This window comes from Brassica rapa, chromosome A05 (assembly GCF_000309985.2).
Source record: "Brassica rapa cultivar Chiifu-401-42 chromosome A05, CAAS_Brap_v3.01, whole genome shotgun sequence".
Lineage (NCBI taxonomy): Eukaryota > Viridiplantae > Streptophyta > Magnoliopsida > Brassicales > Brassicaceae > Brassica > Brassica rapa.
In genome coordinates this window covers 8138095-8155553 of record NC_024799.2, presented here as the reverse complement: position 1 = coordinate 8155553, position 17459 = coordinate 8138095, and the positions used below count along the sequence as shown (strand labels likewise).

Genomic DNA, 17459 nt, shown 5'->3' with positions numbered 1-17459 from the left:
AACAACTTTGTGGCTTTTCTTGGGATAACTGACTTTGAGTCAGGCTCTGAAAGCGATGCTGAACCAGAAAGAGAACTGGATGAAAGCTATAAGAAAGTTCGTAAAACATTGATCAAACTTAGTATGGAGAATCTCTCTCTCTCACTAAAATAAAGAGAGACTGGAAGCTGAACTATCTCTTGTTCGACTTGAACTTCAGAGAGAAGCTAAACTGGCTAAGGAGAGTGTCGGACTAATAAAGAAAAAATTAATTCTTGCCAAACAAGTTGAAGAGCTTATAGAGGAAGTTGTAGCTGAAAGAAAGGTGTCTGAGGATCTTCAGGCAAAACTTGATCAACATAACAAAAACATCAGGATGCTCACTGGAACTAAACAACTGGACAAAATACTGTGTGCTGGAAGAACCGAAAACTCACATATGGGTCTGGGTTACACGGGGAGGCAGTATGGTGACACAGGTAAGACAAACTTTGTGTCAGGAGGCTATGCACATGCAGAGGAACTCAGCTCTAAGACAATAGTGCATCAGACTTCTGGGTGCTTCTTTTGTGGAAAATTTAATCATTACAAAAAGTTCTGCTACCTCAAATGGGTTAAGCAAGTATGGAAACAACACAAGTTCTGGCGAATCGAGAAAACTAACCAAGTCTGGATGAAAACTGATATGTATTCAAGAACAGTCAATAATGGCGTTTGTGGAGTTAGGTGTAACATGGCACGTGTCACGGACGACTCTGATTCAGATGAACCATGGTACTTTGACAGCGGATGCTCCAGACATATGACAGGAAATGCTGAGTATCTTGAAGAAGTGTCAAAAGTTAAAGGTGGAAAGGTCACATTTGGAGATGGAGGATATGGAATCATCAAGGGAAAAGGCACCACCTGCAACTCAGACTAGGCATGGGCATTCGGGGTCCCAATCGGGTTTCGTTTTTATCCATTCGGGTTTTGGTTTTTCGGGTTTATCAAAATCAGCCTCATTCGGGTTATATAAAAGTTCGGTTCGTGACCGGTTCGGGTTCTATCGAATTCGGGTCGGGGTTAGTAAATCTTCGAAGAACCGGTATAACCCATTGTACTTTCGGGTTCGGGTCCCAATCGGTTCTTCGGTTTAAAAATACCTAATTTGTACCTATTTTGTAACTAAAACATAAATGAAATCGGTTCTTCGGATTTAAAATACATGATTTGCACATATTTTAACAGCCAAAACATAAGTAAAATTGATTCAAAAATAAGAAAAAACATCAAACGTGATCATCCAAAATCAAGAGAAGGATAAACATAGTTAGTGATAGAAAGAAAACCACATAAATGAAATCATAAAAAAAAAAACTAAGTTCTCATGAAATGGGAAACATTATTCAATGAAAACAAGACCAAAATCTAAAAACTTCAGGCTTCAACCGACACATTCCACCATCAACCTTCATGTATAGATAATTATTTTAGAAGTTCAATAATATCTTAAAGTATTTTGGATACATATTAAGAATTAAGATCATATTTGGTAGAAGTTCTTTTTGTGATTTTAAATATTTCGGGTTCTATCGGATATCCATTTAGGTTCGGATTCGGTTCGGATAATACCCATAACCCAAAATACCAAAAAACAAGATCCATTCGGTATTTATGTCGGATTCGGATCGGTTCGGATTCATTTTTATCGGATCGGATTCGGTTCGGATTTTTGGGTTCGGTTTATTTGCCCAGCCCTAACTCAGACTTACCCAAACTGGTGAATGTGTACTTCGTCAAAGGACTAAAGGCAAATCTGATTAGTGTGAATTAACCGTGTGATGAAGGACTCACAGTGGTGTTCTCAGCAACTGATTGTCGTGCAATCAATGCGTATGGTGTGACGGTATTGTAAGGAATCAGGTGAGGCAACAATTGTTACATGTGGGAAAAGAAGATCAAATGCATGTCTGCTCAAGGGAATGCGGAACTATGGCACCAACGATTGGGACATATGAATGTTAGGAACATGACAAATCTGGTGCATAAAGACTTGGTTCGTGGAGTGCCAAAGCTTCGAATTGATGACAAACTTGTGTGCGGAGCATAAAATATATTCCCTCTGTTTCTTAATATTACATATTCTAGAAAAAAATTTTGTTTTAAAAAGATCTATTTTTTACATTTTCAAGACATATTTTATCAACTAATTCCAAATTTCAAAAAACTTAATTGCACTTATTAAATTTTTATTGGTTTAAAATTATGAAACAAAGATAAACACAAAAAATTATGTAAATTTAATGTGTTTTATTAAATTGTGTGAAAAAATTAGAATATGTAACATTAAGAAACAGAGGGAGTATTTTTTACCAAAAAAAAACTATATGAGTTATATACTCCAATTGTTTCATAAAAAATATCACATTGATATTCACAAATTAAGAAAATAGTTGAAATGCATTTAAATTGTTTTTTAATTACACATATTCAACTAATAGTATTTGAGAAATTATTTATAAAACCAATGCTTTTGAAATTAATATTAAGTTTAGAATTGTATTAAAATTCTAAAATGACACTCTTTTTATAACAAAAAAAAATTAAAATGACAATATAAAACAGAGGAAATATATTTAATATTTAATATATATATATATAATCATTTAAAAATCAGTTAATGTATAAATAATATTAAAAATAATATTGATTATTAAACCTAATACTATTAAAGGGTTGCATGACTTTGGCACTAGTGTTTCAATATATTTTATTTAAAATAAAATTCTAATAATTTTATTTTTATATAATTATCATTTTTGTTTTAAATATTTAATATGTAACCATTGTCAAATAATATTGAAGGGGTCGAAGCCTAGTCTTTAATAAACTCCATACTAGAGTGAAACGACGTGGTATTAGGTATGCGACTGGAATAAGCTCATCGGAATCTGAGAAAGGCTCTCTCGTCCTCCAAAGAAATGGATCGAAACCAGCAAAGACCGAGAAGCAGCATCCTGGACTCCCTAGGCGAAGAGCTCATCGGAATCCTCACGCCCGTCTCCATATGCATGTTCACCGTCGTCCTCCTCGTCTGCCTCCTAAACTCCGACCCATCCTCCTCCTCCTCCTTCTCCTCTATCGCCACCGCCGCTTACTCCGAAACCGACTCCGACTCCCCCTGGGACAAGCTCCTCGGCGCCTTCCTCAACTCCCTCGTCTTCGTCGCCGCCATCACCGTCGCCACGTTCCTCCTCGTCCTCCTCTTCTACCTCAGATGCGTCACCTTCCTCAAACTCTACATGGGCTTCTCGGCCTTGGTCGTTTTAGCCAACCTCGGCGGAGAAATCTCAATCCTTTTGATCGATCGTTTCCGATTCCCCATCGATTCCCTCACGTTCTCGATCCTGTTATTTAACTTCTCCGTCGTGGGTGTGTTCGCCGTGTTCATGTCGAGGTTCTCGATCTTGATCACTCAGGGCTACTTGGTCGTGATCGGTGTCTTGGTCGCTTACTTCTTTACGATGCTGCCCGAGTGGACTACTTGGGTTTTGCTTGTCGCTTTGGCGCTTTACGACCTCGCTGCTGTTCTCTTACCTGTCGGTCCGTTGCGTCTCCTTGTCGAGATGGCTATCTCCAGAGACGAGGATATACCCGCTCTGGTGTATGAAGCGAGGCCCGTGATCCGGGATGACTCGCGTTTGGTGCAGAGGAGAGTTTGGAGAGAACAGAGATCCAACGTGAATGATGATGACGTGGAGAACAATGTGGTTAGAGCAGAGGAGGAGGAGGAACAAAGATCGGAAGAGATATCTGTACCCTTGATTGATAGTAGTAGTAGTAGTAGTAGTAGACCTGAGACTTTTCTCGAAGGGATTGGGTTGGGGGCGTCTGGTGCGATCAAGTTGGGGCTTGGGGATTTCATCTTCTATAGTGTTTTGGTTGGGAGAGCTGCCATGTATGATTTGATGACGGTTTACGCTTGCTACTTGGCCATTATTGCTGGTTTAGGGGTTACGTTGATGCTCTTGTCTGTGTATCAAAAGGCTTTGCCTGCTCTTCCTGTCTCCATCATGTTAGGTGTTGTGTTTTACTTTCTCGCGAGGTTGTTCTTAGAAGTTTTTGTTGTGCAGTGTTCTTCAAACCTTGTCATGTTTTAAGAGTATTGAATACAGTTTCTTTTTGTTTGTCAACTAGTTGCGTTGGTGTGGATCATTGAGTAGCCAATACACGTTTGTCTAAAAACTACTGCTCTACATTTAGTCAGTTTTACAAAAGGAAGCTCAAGGTTATCAAGATGCAATGTAGCTTATGTAAAACCCTAAACAATAGAGTATCTATCTATGCTTTCTAAAAATCAAGATAGATCTGAATCCTCTTTAATTTTTTGCCACCAGAATTTTTTGACTTGAAATGATGAAGCAGATGGTCTACAAATGCATTGCCTTTGGAGACATACTCGTAACTTATTCTCAAAACTGAGGCTCTCCTACCTCAAATAAATAGCAAAGCATGAGATCTTTGAAAATCCTAGTAGAAAAGGTAGAGTTTCTCTTCATTAAACATGCTAATAATTTGCTTCTTAAGAGGGAAATCAAAAGAAATGGATTTGACAATTTGATGAAGCTCTGGGAAGCTTAGTAAGAGCATTGGTGATTCTCTGGTAGTGATTGTTAACACTGTTGTCTTCGTGGTGATTCTCAGCTACAAGACCAACCTTGACAGTTTCAAGACATTTCAAATTTCCCAAGAAATGCCTCATCTGTTTTAGCTCTCTACCAGTCCCTCTATACCCTGAAATGTTTAGCACCTTCACTTGACATGTCGATAAACAACATACTTTCTCCTCCTCCATCTTCTTCTTTTTCTTAGCTATGCAAACACAGGCGTCCCCGCATTTATCTGTAACTTGGTGCACAAGACCCTAAAAAGCAAAAACTCAGGTATAACAACAATCTAGCAATTAATCTACTGTGTGTATTTAATTTTACCTTGATGACTAAAGTTTCCAGGTTGGGAGAGTTTTTAAGAAGAAGTGGCACCACTTGCCATCCTCTTTCTTTGTCACTCTCAAAAGACAGAGTAAGGAGATTGTGAAACACCGGCATCGATTTACAGCAAATGTCAAACACCTTAGATCAAAAACCAAAACCAAAACCAAACATTAGATCTGAAACCAATCAATAAAAGAAGAAGAAGAAGCAAAGCTGACCTACCTCAAGAAAATAAGGAGACAAGTGAAGAGTTTTAACGTTGCTTATCCCTTCAACCAGATTCGCAACATCAGGCAAACTCTCTTCTCCATCACTATCACTATCATCATCATCATCATCATCATCATTATCATTATCATTATCATCTATATCATCATCATGAACCTCTGCATTATGCTCCACAGCTTCATCATAAACATCCTCATCCCAACCACCGACACTAGAATCATCAACACCATCCTCCTCCACAGCCAAAACTCGCTCCCGTCTAAGATCCAGCCTAGCTTCGACAAGCGAGGTGAAATCAACATGATAATGTCCCGCCACGTAACCAGAATAGTCAAGGTAGACAAGACTCGGTGTCCTAAACACCTCACTAGCGGGAGGCTCACAGTAATCACGAGAAGGGTAAGAGATGGACATTCTCTTAATAGAAGGACTCGACACTGCGATGGACTGATTCACAACCATCCAGCTACACTCCGAGGGAGAAGCATAGCGTATGAATAACTCCTCAAGCAGAGGGCAGCCAGTTATGAGATACTCATACACCTCACAAGGCTCAAACCCAACCGAAACGAGAGAAAGCGTTTTGAGGTTTGGGAAAAACACGCCGCCATTAGGAGGAAGACCAGAAAGAAAAAAACCATTAGATAAGGTGAGCTTGAGCAACGTGTTGCTCGTGAAGGACTCTGTTTTGATACCGTGCAAACATGCGCTCTCCAAGTGAAGCTCCGAGAATCGCTCAAGGGCAGTGCGAATCCAAGTGTCCACTCTGGTTGTGTCGTGTTTGTGTTCGCAGTTGAGAGAGAATCTCTTGATGATTGAAGAGTTGGTTAAGAGAGCGAGAGTTGTGTCCACGAATGCAGAGAAGCCACGTGGATCGCCAATCGCGTCGCTCAAATCGAGGCTGTCTACAAGGGGGAGAAGATTCTTCCACCGTTTGGACAGAACCGATGTGGAAGCAGCAAGTCTTGTCGGAAGCAGAGACAGGATTTTACCGAGGACCTCGTCTGGGAGACTGCTGATGGAATCTCTAGAACGAGAAGAGACTCTTTGGGCAGACATGGATTAGGGATTATAGCTGAACCTATCCAATGAGAAACTCCATTAAGGTCACAAGTTCAGATATTTATGTGTCTCAATCGCAATTCAGACAAAGAAAAGGGATCACATGAGATTTTATCAGAGTCGAGAGTAATTCATGAAGATGTAGTTGAGTGATGAAAGGCATTATATATTGTTGAAAGGAGGGGGGGGGGGGGGGAACTTACGATTTGAAAGGAAACTAGAAGACGATCAAAGACGAAGCAGCTGGGTTTCAACAGTGAGCGAGCTCGAACGCAGCGTTTTACAAATAATGAAATATATTATATTTTATATATTTTTTAATTTTATTTTTGTTAACCCAAACTATGAGTACACACCGTTCACAAATGAAGAGTAATGGAGTTCTCTCTCCTCTCTTTTAGAGAGAGGATTTTCTTTCTATTTTTTTTTTCCAAATTAAATCTTTTACAAGGAATAGAGCTTTGAGAGTTTCCTGACCAGCTTTTTTGTCTCCGGTGTCGCACCTTCTCCATTGGTGGTCGACCAACTCTGTCTCCAGTAACGGTAACTCGTTCAGCACCAGCTTCGTCGGCTTTGTCTCTAGGAGGTGGTGGCTTCTTCAGCATCGTTTTCGCCGGCTTTTGTTTTCGAGAGGTGGTGGCTTCTTCAGCACCGCTTTCGTCGGATCTTTTTTGAGATTTTCCTGTTCCTCTTCGATCTGCGGTTATGAGTTTCAATTGTTCTCCAGCCTCTTGATCTGATTTTCCGATGGTTTCTTCTCCCCCTCTTGTCGGGTTGTTGCATCTTCGGGCTTAGTTGGATCATTAAAAATGTATGTTTGCGTATGCAAGTAAAACGGAGGTTAAAGATTGATTGTAGGTGGTTTATCTTCTCGTTGATCTCACAGATCTGCCAATTTTGTGGACTTATCGGCTCGAGCTCAATGGTGGCCGTTCGGTTTGAACGATTCATCTAGGGTTTACTCGCCGTCGACGGTGATCCGTCATGTCGCTTTGCTGGCTCCGGAGGAAGAAGGTTGGTTCTCGTCAAGACATGTGTCCATTGATCGCCGGGCGATCGAACACGTGGTTGAGTTGCTCGACTTCTTCTGCGACGGGCTGTCTCTTTGGACTTTCGGTTCAAATGTGTTTGTTTAGTCGAGCCTTCCGTATTGGATCTTTGTTTTTTGTTCTGTTTAATATTGTTTTGGGCTTGGTTTGGTTGGACCTCGTTCCATTAATAAAATTTCAGTGAAAAAAAAATTACATACCGTTGGCAAAAAAAAAGAGTACAAACCAATTTAGAAAATCAAACCGGTGATACAAAATCAACTTACAACATAGCTTAAAAAAACTTTGAGCATCACGTGTAAGTTTCTATCCATCGTTTCATATTTTATTCTTTAAATATGTCTGATTGTAAAATTACAGAAGAACTATTTCCATCTTGGAAATTCTCCCAAGTGTTTAGTGAAGAAGCCTAGACAATATCTTCACCAACTGAAAATAGTGGGTTAAATAGCACCTTTTTTTTTTTTAGGTTCTTTTCATACGCTCCATATCCATAAGCCATATAAAAATATAATGATATTTTTTTTATCTGAATAATTCATTCAGAAAAGCCCAACGCTGTGTGTCCAAAGAACACACCACTTAGATTAATACCAAAAAAAACAATATATTGAATTGTTAAACAAAAATTAGCAAGAAACAAAAACACACTACACTATGGTATCATCTCCTCACAGAACAGACCATTCAGCCACCTTAGAGCACCTTGACTAACATAAGATTGAAGGCGCAACTCTTTGACAACACTCCGAGCGATATAGAAAGCACCTCTATTGCGCTCTAGTGGTTCAAAGCTGATATCCCAACCTATTTGATCTTTAACATATTCCAGCAATGCACCCAAATGCCCCAGGAACACCGAACACTGGCCATTCTTGAGACGTATTGGTGCTTTAATGATATCCAGAGATGTCAAACTAAATGTCACATTCTCCATCCTCATACTCCTCATGTTTTCAGGTGACCATTCCCAATTTTTTTTTTGGTAGAAACAAAGAGCTTACTTTGGAGTACGAACGGTTACTGTGACTTATGACTTGCCTAAGCTCATTATTCCGCACCAAAGTTTTATGGGTCACCCAATAGATGATTTATGAATCAATAATTTCAATTAATAAAAAAAAAGTAATAACAAGTCCTACAATAAAGATATGATTAAAACCAGATGATTAATTTTATTTACCATGTTTAAGTCAACAGCATTTAAACTTTATTCTATTTTTCATTTTACATTAAAATTATTAAATTAATCTACAAAAAAAATTATCCCACAAAATTTAATATAGTTAATATATTAAATTTGGATTCTATTACTGTTACTAGAGATTTTTTCCGCGCTTCGCGCGGATTGTGTCTTATAAATTTATTTTATTTATAATATTATTTGTCCGTTTGTTTCTTTTACATTAATTTTTTGTTTTTCCAATGTTAGTTTTTCTTAATTTAAATTTATATGTTTATAGTTTTTCTTTTTTCTGGTTGTAGATGGAGAATTATATTTTTTATTGATAGTTTTTGTATGTGACATAAACTTTTTGAAATTTTAAAATAATGTTATATATAGTACAATTAACACATTAAAGAAGAGAAACATATTTAAGCACATTTTATACAGGTTTTATATACATAATTTTAAACATTATATATGTATATATTATAAGTTTGAAACATGTAAATGCTTTCTAAAGTTAAATACTTGTTCTGGGTTTACATAACTTATCGAAAGTTTTATCTTTTTTAAATTTAAATCACAGAAAAAAATCAAAAAGTCAGTGTAGATGGGTTTTCTTGGGCTTTTAAATCAACACTGAAAATTTACATGAATCATATAACAACAGTTTTATAAACAACTCGATAAAATTTGACCGAGCCAAAGATTTTCACACAATATGTTCTTTCTTCTTCAAATTGCGAAGAGCCTATAGGCACAAGAAAAAAATCATAATTTTTGTTTTCACTTATATAATATTTTTTTTCTTTTACACACGGAATTTATTACACTGCTATAAGCAATTGAGAACTCTATTCATATAAGATTCACATCTATGCATTTTGACAAAGAAGAATTTTAGCCATCTTTAGTTTCGGAATGAATCAACTTCAGTCATATACACTATATTTTCTCTATGATTCAAATCTTACAATTTTAATATATGTGCAGATTTCCATGTGAAAAAACACGCACGCCATCTATCGTTCAACCTATTACTTTTTCCAAAGTAAACACTATAATCCTCGTTTGGTTAGCTCCACAAACTAATCTCTTTGGATCAGTGTAACCTTTCAGAAAATGATAATCTTAATATCTTACAAAAAAAACAACAAATATTGACTTATTTATATGAATATATATTATTTTAAATCATTATAGTGGACGAAGAAAGCACCATAATTTGTACAACAAATTTTCTTAGATTCACTTCATCATATTCACCATTTTACCATTTTAATTACATAATTTTATATGAGCTTCTTCACCTTTTCCGGTTATTTTCTCTTTATTTATAACTACAATATAAAGTTATAAACTATATATATATTATAAATTAATAATTTATTTACTCTTAAAGTAACGATTAAAAATAGAACATAATTCAATATAGATATATGATTCTATTAATAAATTAGCAGTTACAAATTTGAAATTTTTAGAAATATCAAAAGTTTTATATTAGTTAATTATTTTCTAAATGACATTTATTTTTAATTCTTTTTGGATGAGAATATTTTGGCTGAGGTGGATAGTCTCAAAAGCCTTGAATTTAGTCCCTTTTATATAGTAGGATTCCAAATTATTACCATCCAAAGCAAAGAAATAATTTTCAATAAACTGATTTCAGATTTATTTATTCAAATAATTCTATCATAGATTGTTTTAAGGAAAAATCATGACAATCATTCTATCCCACCAAATCACCTATTAACTCCGTAAAACTTGATCATGAGAACAATCGCCTTAAAATGAATCTTTGCAGAACTTTAAAAGCTAACAATAAAGCAAGACCAAAATTACTTACTCTTCTCATCTTCCAGCTCAATCTATTTTTAAGGAACTTCTCAGCATATTGTGCTTCTATCTTCTCATGGCTTTTGTAGAAAGACTTCATCTCCATGTGTATTATCTCCATTACCTTCAAGTACCATGTTACAAAGGTTAAAACGGTAGACATGTGAGAATATCACATTAGCTTCTAATGAAAAATAATGAAGAACTGGATGAATTAGTCATTTTCCCAAAACTTGATATGTGAAATCTATTTTCTAACAAGATAGAAACACATGAATAACAAAACTAGTAAATCAAAAAGGAAAAACCTTTTAAAAAAATCAGCAGTAATCATGAATCGTGAATAGCAATAAGTCAACGAAAAACAGATTTAACAATCGAAACAAATCATTTGCACAATAACACCACAACTCATAAAATGACTAATACACAACTGAAAATTCGTAATTAAATAAAGATTGAACACTAGGTGTACGTTGATGTTATTTTATGTATATGAACAATAAGAATTGTGGTGACACTTACATATTAATTTGTAGAACTATGTATAGTTGTTTTAATTAAGTTTATAAAAAATACATGAAAGTTACTACTCCTCTCAACACCAAGAAAAATAATTTAATTCAACCCTATAATAGTTGTATGAAAAATTGAAAACATGAAAGATTATAGAAAATCAAGGTCAAATGCTACAAGATAACAATATTATTTAAAAGCAAGCTATCTTTGTATGCTTTATTGCTGTAAATATTTTCGGTTTCTTAGTTCCAAATTATAAAATCATTTAAAATAGTGACGATAAATGTCTGGAAAATATTTATAATACACAATTTTTACATAGCGCAGACCAAAAAAAACTAATGTGACTAAAAACTACCGATATCCTGAAAGTACATTTAAAGAAAGTTAGTAGGTTCTAGTTGATGTTTTAGTGACTCAAGAGTTGTGTTTGTCAATTGTGTTTAGTAAGTATATAGCTTAAAAACCTGCTTCTCTTCATGAAGAAGAACAAACATAAATCTCACATCAAAAACACAAGCAAAAGTCCCAAAATCTATTTAGAAAATGATTATTAAAAAAACTCAAAAAACTGAAGTGCTTTTGTTCGGATGGATAGCATTCGGGAGTGTTTATAATACAAGACAACTTAAAAACCCCATAATTCTCTTCATGAAGAAGAACAAGTGCTTAGGGTTTAGAGAGGAAGCTCTCCACTGTCTGCAATAACAACTTTGCTCTTAGGAGTTCCACTTTGCTTCCCCTCAGCTTCAATCTTGTAGACAACATCCATTCCTTGTACCACTTTCCCAAACACCACATGCCTTCCATCTAACCAGCTTGTTGTCACCGTCGTGATGAAAAACTGCGAACCGTTTGTGTCCTCTCCAGAGTTGGCCATCGAAAGCAAACCTATTTTCCATTCACATTTTAAACCTTTCATGTCAGTTTATTACAGACACACAACACTTGCTAAAATTGACTTGAGGCAAATAAATAACAATCACCTGGTCCGGTATGCTTGAGCTTGAAGTTCTCATCAGCAAACTTCTGACCGTAGATGGATTCTCCACCCATACCGTTCCCGTGTGTGAAGTCACCTCCCTGGATCATAAAACTAGGAATGATTCTATGGAACTTGCTCCCCTTGTAGTGTAGTGGCTTCCCGCTCTTCCCAACACCTTTCTCCCCTGTATCCATAGAAATTTTTCACAACACGGCTCCAAGATCATGAACAACATGCAACTCATACATCGTGAAAAACACCTTTGTCCGACTTGTAATAAAGAATATAATGAGCAGTAGCTTACCAGTGCAAAGAGCTCTGAAATTTTCTGCAACAAGGGAAACACAAACTCATGGATTACTCTTTTGGATTTTTTTTTAAAAAAAAGGGTCTGGAGTCATAATTAATTAATTAATTATACCTGCAGTTTTGGGAACAGTCTTGCCGAAAAGGCCAATAACAACTCGACCTGCAGCGTAACAGTAATCAGAGAATCAAAACATCTAAAGAAATCAAGATCTGAGGAAACAAAAAGAAGTAAACATTAAAGATCATACCAGCTTCTTTGCCGTCAATTTCCACATCGAAGTAAACTTTGTGAGTGATCTCCTTCAAATCTTCCTTTGCCTGATAATAAACACACCACATCACAAATCGTTCATAGATTAGCTTCAACTAGCGCAACACACAATATGGATTAGTAGCTTAGTAGTTACAAATCTGATGAAAGCATAGTTGTGGATCTGGATCATAGTGGTTTAGATTCAATGTCACGAAACGTTGACTAGATCCAGTATCGGGAGGATAGAACAAGTTACCTGGATTAAAGCCAGAGAAGCGGAAAGGAGTAGCGTGAGGAAGAGAATAGAGGTTGATCTCGCCATCCTCGTGATCGCTTTCTTCTCAATCGAAACAGAGAGTGTGAGAAGAGAAGGGAAGAACGCTTATGCTTCTGTTTGATGGGCCATGTTGATAAGATGCTAAAATACGCCCGACTTTTATTGGGCTTCGAATTGGGTTTACATTCCAAGAGCTCCAAGAAAGGCATGGGCTGCTTTTTGCTGAGGTGTGGTTACTTGACGTTCATCTTTTTTTTCTTTCTTTGAGATCAATACGTGTACATATCGTTTAAGTTTAGAAAGTTGCTTTCGAGGTCTTTCGGTAAAAAATGTTGGCACAGTACTAAAAATCACGTGAAATGAAAATAAAAGGAGGTAAATATGAAACGTAGATGAATACATTTTATCTCATTCGGAAATCAAAGCGTAGCCATATTTCTTCTTTATCAATCAGCTTTACCAATGAAAATCAATCCAATTCAGAATGCATTGTTGCAAATCTTATATATGTAGAGTTACTTAATGTTCATAGCCGTCTCCGTGTGTGTTGAACTTCACATGTAAGGAGATATGATCTGTTTTCAATTCTACTATCATATGCAGATATGCTACCGTGCAACCACCAAAAATTGTACTATCATGCTAACACTAAAAATTGATTAACCAGTAGTACAAGATGCATCTACATGACATCTAATCTATTAATTTAAGATCATATTTTTAACTACTATTAATAAATTATATTTTGGTTGATGCACTTCATTCCTTTCATTTTGGTTGTTTGACTGGGGATTTTCCTTCTTCTCAGACGCCTCTAACACAGCTTGTTGTATTTGAACTATGGTACTGAAACGATGGTTTTACCAAATCTTTTTCAAATTCACAAAACGTAATTGTTCGGTTTCTAATTTCTTAAAGTTATCGATTTTGACTCGTTACCAGAAAGACATCAAAAAGGTAGGTCACCAGAATTGACCAATTAACACAACATTGTCGTGGTGGTGTCACTAAGACGACAACACACCACTCAAAAGTTCCGCCTCTCTCTACTAAACATAATCATCCTTCGTCGTATTCCCATTTTTATTAAATCATTAATTGTGTCAAAACAACATGTTTTTGGAGTATTTACAAATTTCTGACAACTACATTTTTGATCCATAGCCTTTCATCCGCAATCGTTGGAGCCTTCCCACTCAAGTACACATAAAAAGGAGTCACTACATTACTTAAAAAGTAATCTTATTATAAAAGATAAAACATCTCTGCGTTATCTTTTGACATTTGAAAAGTAGTTGTAATCCTTTATAAAGACAATTAGTTTTTTCATTTCTTTTTATTCTAAAAGCTCCAAACTCAACTCATATATTTTTGAGAACTATAAACAACAATTAAATTTTTTATACCAAAAATAAATCGAACTTCATGTTTTTTTAGATGCTTATATTTTCAGTTTTACATGACCGAGGGCACTCACAGTGATCATCTGTCACCACATTTTCTTACCAAAAAAAGTAATTAAAAATTAAAAGTGAGAGAAAATGTAAAAAAAAATTAGAATCGATTGACGATTGCACATTAAGTTTTAACCACATTAAGTTTGCCAGTTTCCCTTTCTTAAATGGTTAAACTAGTTTTAACACAATAAATTTTAAATGTACAATTAAATTATTTTAAAATATTAATATAATAATATGAAGAGATCCAGTTTAACACACCGATCAGTAATGATGCTCTAATGGGTTCAACCAGGGAATCACCAACCCGACTTCACAATTCAATCCACGTTGGTGACAAATATTTTTCACTTTTTTTTCTCTAACAATATTTTCATTAAAACTTCAACTTTTAATTTACAACAAAAACACCAAAATTACTTAGAAAAATTAAGGATGCGGATAAACATCATATTCCTTGAAACTAAAACTCCACAGTAGGAGACTGAGGAAACAAAGAAAAATTACTTATAAACTTAGTTACATGTCACACTCACTTCCTTAAGAAATCAAGGTGATGCTAGCTGAAGACAATAAAAACCAAAGAAGGACATGGCCAAACAGAAATTAAAAACGTGGAATAGAACCTCAAATTTGTTTAATCCTCGTCTCAGAAAATATTTTTTGCAAAGCCACAATAATAGTTCGGGTGACCAATAATTTCTGAAAGAACTATTACAGTTCAAACTTTGGAAGCACCAAAAAACCACCACGACAGACCCACATCACAAAAACGCTATTGACAGCCGCAACTAGAGGAACCATTGATTGTGGATAAATCAACGGCAAAAAAGAAGAAATTGAAAAAAATGATATCACATCTGTTTCAAAAGAGACATTCCACTAATGAGAAAAGCGGAGCTGAAGAAGTTACATCCAAACACCAGCTTTGGCAAAAGCCACCGAGCAATACAGAAACAAGAGCGGTCACCAGGACAAGGAGCAAGACAACCACCGCACAAAGAGACCAATTCCTAAAGTCAAAACTCAAACAGGGGAAGCAATATATGAAAACTCCAAATGCAAAATCACTTCTCAACACGCAACATGCATCAAGTTCGAACAACTACAAAAGGAAATTCTAAATAAAACATTATCGATTGTCAAAGCGAAGGAGAGCCAGAGCGCCGTTTCAAATACACGATCTAAAACAACGAAGCCATTGCTTAGTCTTACAAAACCAAACAAAATAGAATGCCGGTGACGAAATAGATTAGAAGTAATAAAAGACCATAGTTTCAGTGCTACCGAAACCGGCATAAGAAGCTGAAACTGGATTTAGATATTTAGAGAGATGGGGAGAAAATATTTTTGAGAGAGGAAGATGGACTCCAATTTGTTCACTCTACCTTGTAGTAAAAGTTCAATATTTACATTAAGGTCTTCACGGTAGAGACATATAGTTTGGAACCTTGAATTTTATTTTGTATTGAGTGGAGCTATAAATTTATTATTTTGAAATGAATGAACGTTCTGAATTATCTAATAGATGGTACATACGATATAATAAATGAATAAACAAAAATTAATATCAATACTCCAAAGATAACAAAAAAACTGTCTAAACACAATCCTATGTCTTACCTTAAACATGCTGTTAAAAATCTAAACATTAAAATCATTTTTGCTGTTGAAATTTATTTATTTGATAATAAAAGTGACAGTAGCATAACTTCTAGCCAGGTCTAAAGAGATGCAAACATCAATAAATATGTCATATATGTGGTGACAAAACAATCGGTTATGAAGAAGTTTAATGAGCTAAAATATTTATGGAGGTGTACTACTAAAACTTAAAGAGGTTGATCCTCAGAAATAATATCTTCGATAGATTCTACTTTTAAGAAGAAAGAAAAACACATTTGCGTATCCAAAAAGATGGAATATAGTGAGATTTATTCATGGGATAATTTACAAAATACCCTATTTAAGATTTGAAATTTGAAAAATACATTGTCTTTATTTTTTTTTGAAAACTACACTTTCATTAATGTGAATTTACCTTTTTACCCCATTTTGATATTTCAATAATTAATATATAAATTTGAAATTATAATTATTTATGTTTAGGATAAATATGTGTTTAAGATAAATATATTTTTAAGATAATTATCATGAAGTTTATATAGATTTTAATTTATTTTGTTAACTTTATATAAACACAAGTCAAGTCTCATTCTATACAAATTTCATTATTTCTTGAAGCAGAGACCAAGTTAATTCTTCTAATATGATATTCACATATGTGTTTATTTTGTTTTACTTTGAATATGAACACTAATTATCATTCATCGCTTTGGCTTGTTATTCTTCTTTTTAATGTGACATGAAAAACATGAACTCAGATCCAAGTAAATTTGCATGTAATCATCACTACCCTAGTTACTTACTTATCAAGTTATCTGTTTGGGGGAAAACTCTTATGGATAGAGAAAGCAGAGGATGAATATTAGAGATGATTGACGATGATAATATTGGAGATGGGTTCGAGAGAGGGAGAGAATCTCATAGTTTCCATCCACATCAATCATTTTCTCAGGAATGAAGACAAGAACCCCGAAGCTAAACCAAAAGTTTCGAAGGATGAACAAAGGGATGATGATGACTAAAACTATTGGTTTTACCAAAAAAAAGGGTAGAAATAGCGAACATACATAGTAAATGTTTATATATATATATATTTATATAGATGGATACGCTTCTTGTATAGTTCATCAAGTTTTTGATCAACTGCATCGTGTACTGCAAGAAAGCTCTAACCAGCGCTGAATCTAATGAAAACGAAAAAAGCAGACATGTTTTTTTTCTTATGCTTGGTTTCACATTCTTAGTTTCACAAACAAACATAGTGGAAGAATAAAAGAGAAGCAGACCTAGACACTGAAATCTGATTCATGAATCAACAAACCACTTGAGATGAGAAAAAAAATCTGTAAAACTAGAAAGAAAGGAAAAAAGATCAGAAATGGAGAGGAAAAGAGAAGGAGACGAGAAGACGAGACGCATCTTGCATTCTTTTATTTTTTTTCAAAATAATAATAATAAATTTAAGATATATTAAAAAGATATGAAAAAGATATTGTGTAGTATATTAAAAGATATTCTCTAACGATTTTTTTTGTAATTTTTTGAAAATTGTTTAATAAGAATTGAGAAATATTAAGATTGGGCAATTTGGTAAATTTATATATAAATAAGTGTATTTTTCAAAAAGCTTAAACAAGGGTGCATTTTTCAAATTATATTCTTATTGAAGTGCATTTATCCAAATTTTCCCTTTATTCATTTCATTTTGTATTTAATATTTTTAATTCAGTAG

At 34.9% G+C, this 17459-nt stretch overlaps 3 protein-coding genes across 3 annotated transcripts; 1 reads left to right on the top strand and 2 right to left on the bottom strand.

Moving 5' to 3' along the window:
* Window positions 1-2610: 2610 nt before the first annotated feature.
* On the top strand, window positions 2611-4176 carry LOC103868001 (presenilin-like protein At2g29900). Its single transcript, XM_009146097.3, has one exon. The coding sequence runs from the start codon at window positions 2943-2945 to the stop codon at window positions 4119-4121; it is 1179 nt and encodes a 392-aa protein (XP_009144345.1). The 5' UTR covers window positions 2611-2942; the 3' UTR covers window positions 4122-4176.
* A 181-nt stretch (window positions 4177-4357) lies between these two features.
* On the bottom strand, window positions 4358-8597 carry LOC103868000 (F-box/LRR-repeat protein At2g29930). Its single transcript, XM_009146096.3, has 3 exons — window positions 5178-8597; window positions 4953-5093; window positions 4358-4885 (listed from the first exon to the last, which is right to left on the bottom strand). The coding sequence occupies exons 1-3, from the start codon at window positions 6240-6242 to the stop codon at window positions 4556-4558; spliced, it is 1536 nt and encodes a 511-aa protein (XP_009144344.2). The 5' UTR covers window positions 6243-8597; the 3' UTR covers window positions 4358-4555.
* A 2703-nt stretch (window positions 8598-11300) lies between these two features.
* LOC103867999 (peptidyl-prolyl cis-trans isomerase CYP19-4) lies at window positions 11301-12783 on the bottom strand. Its single transcript, XM_009146095.2, has 6 exons — window positions 12624-12783; window positions 12363-12432; window positions 12227-12274; window positions 12110-12133; window positions 11807-11989; window positions 11301-11711 (listed from the first exon to the last, which is right to left on the bottom strand). Exons 1-6 carry the CDS (start codon window positions 12687-12689, stop codon window positions 11497-11499), a joined length of 606 nt encoding a protein of 201 aa, XP_009144343.1. The 5' UTR covers window positions 12690-12783; the 3' UTR covers window positions 11301-11496.
* Between the last annotated feature and the right edge of the window lie 4676 nt (window positions 12784-17459).

Coding starts and splice junctions, on each gene's coding strand:
- LOC103868000 (XM_009146096.3), bottom strand. CDS start 6,242: ATGTCTGCCCAAAGAGTCTCTTCTCGTTCTAGAGATTCCATCAGCAGT. Junction 5,094..5,177: donor TGTCTCCTTATTTTCTTGAG/GTAGGTCAGCTT, acceptor TTTTGATCTAAG/GTGTTTGACATTTGCTGTAA. Junction 4,886..4,952: donor TGGAAACTTTAGTCATCAAG/GTAAAATTAAAT, acceptor TTTGCTTTTTAG/GGTCTTGTGCACCAAGTTAC.
- LOC103868001 (XM_009146097.3), top strand. CDS start 2,943: ATGGATCGAAACCAGCAAAGACCGAGAAGCAGCATCCTGGACTCCCTA.
- LOC103867999 (XM_009146095.2), bottom strand. CDS start 12,689: ATGGCGAGATCAACCTCTATTCTCTTCCTCACGCTACTCCTTTCCGCT. Junction 12,134..12,226: donor GACTGTTCCCAAAACTGCAG/GTATAATTAATT, acceptor CCCTTGTTGCAG/AAAATTTCAGAGCTCTTTGC. Junction 11,712..11,806: donor GCTCAAGCATACCGGACCAG/GTGATTGTTATT, acceptor AATGGAAAATAG/GTTTGCTTTCGATGGCCAAC.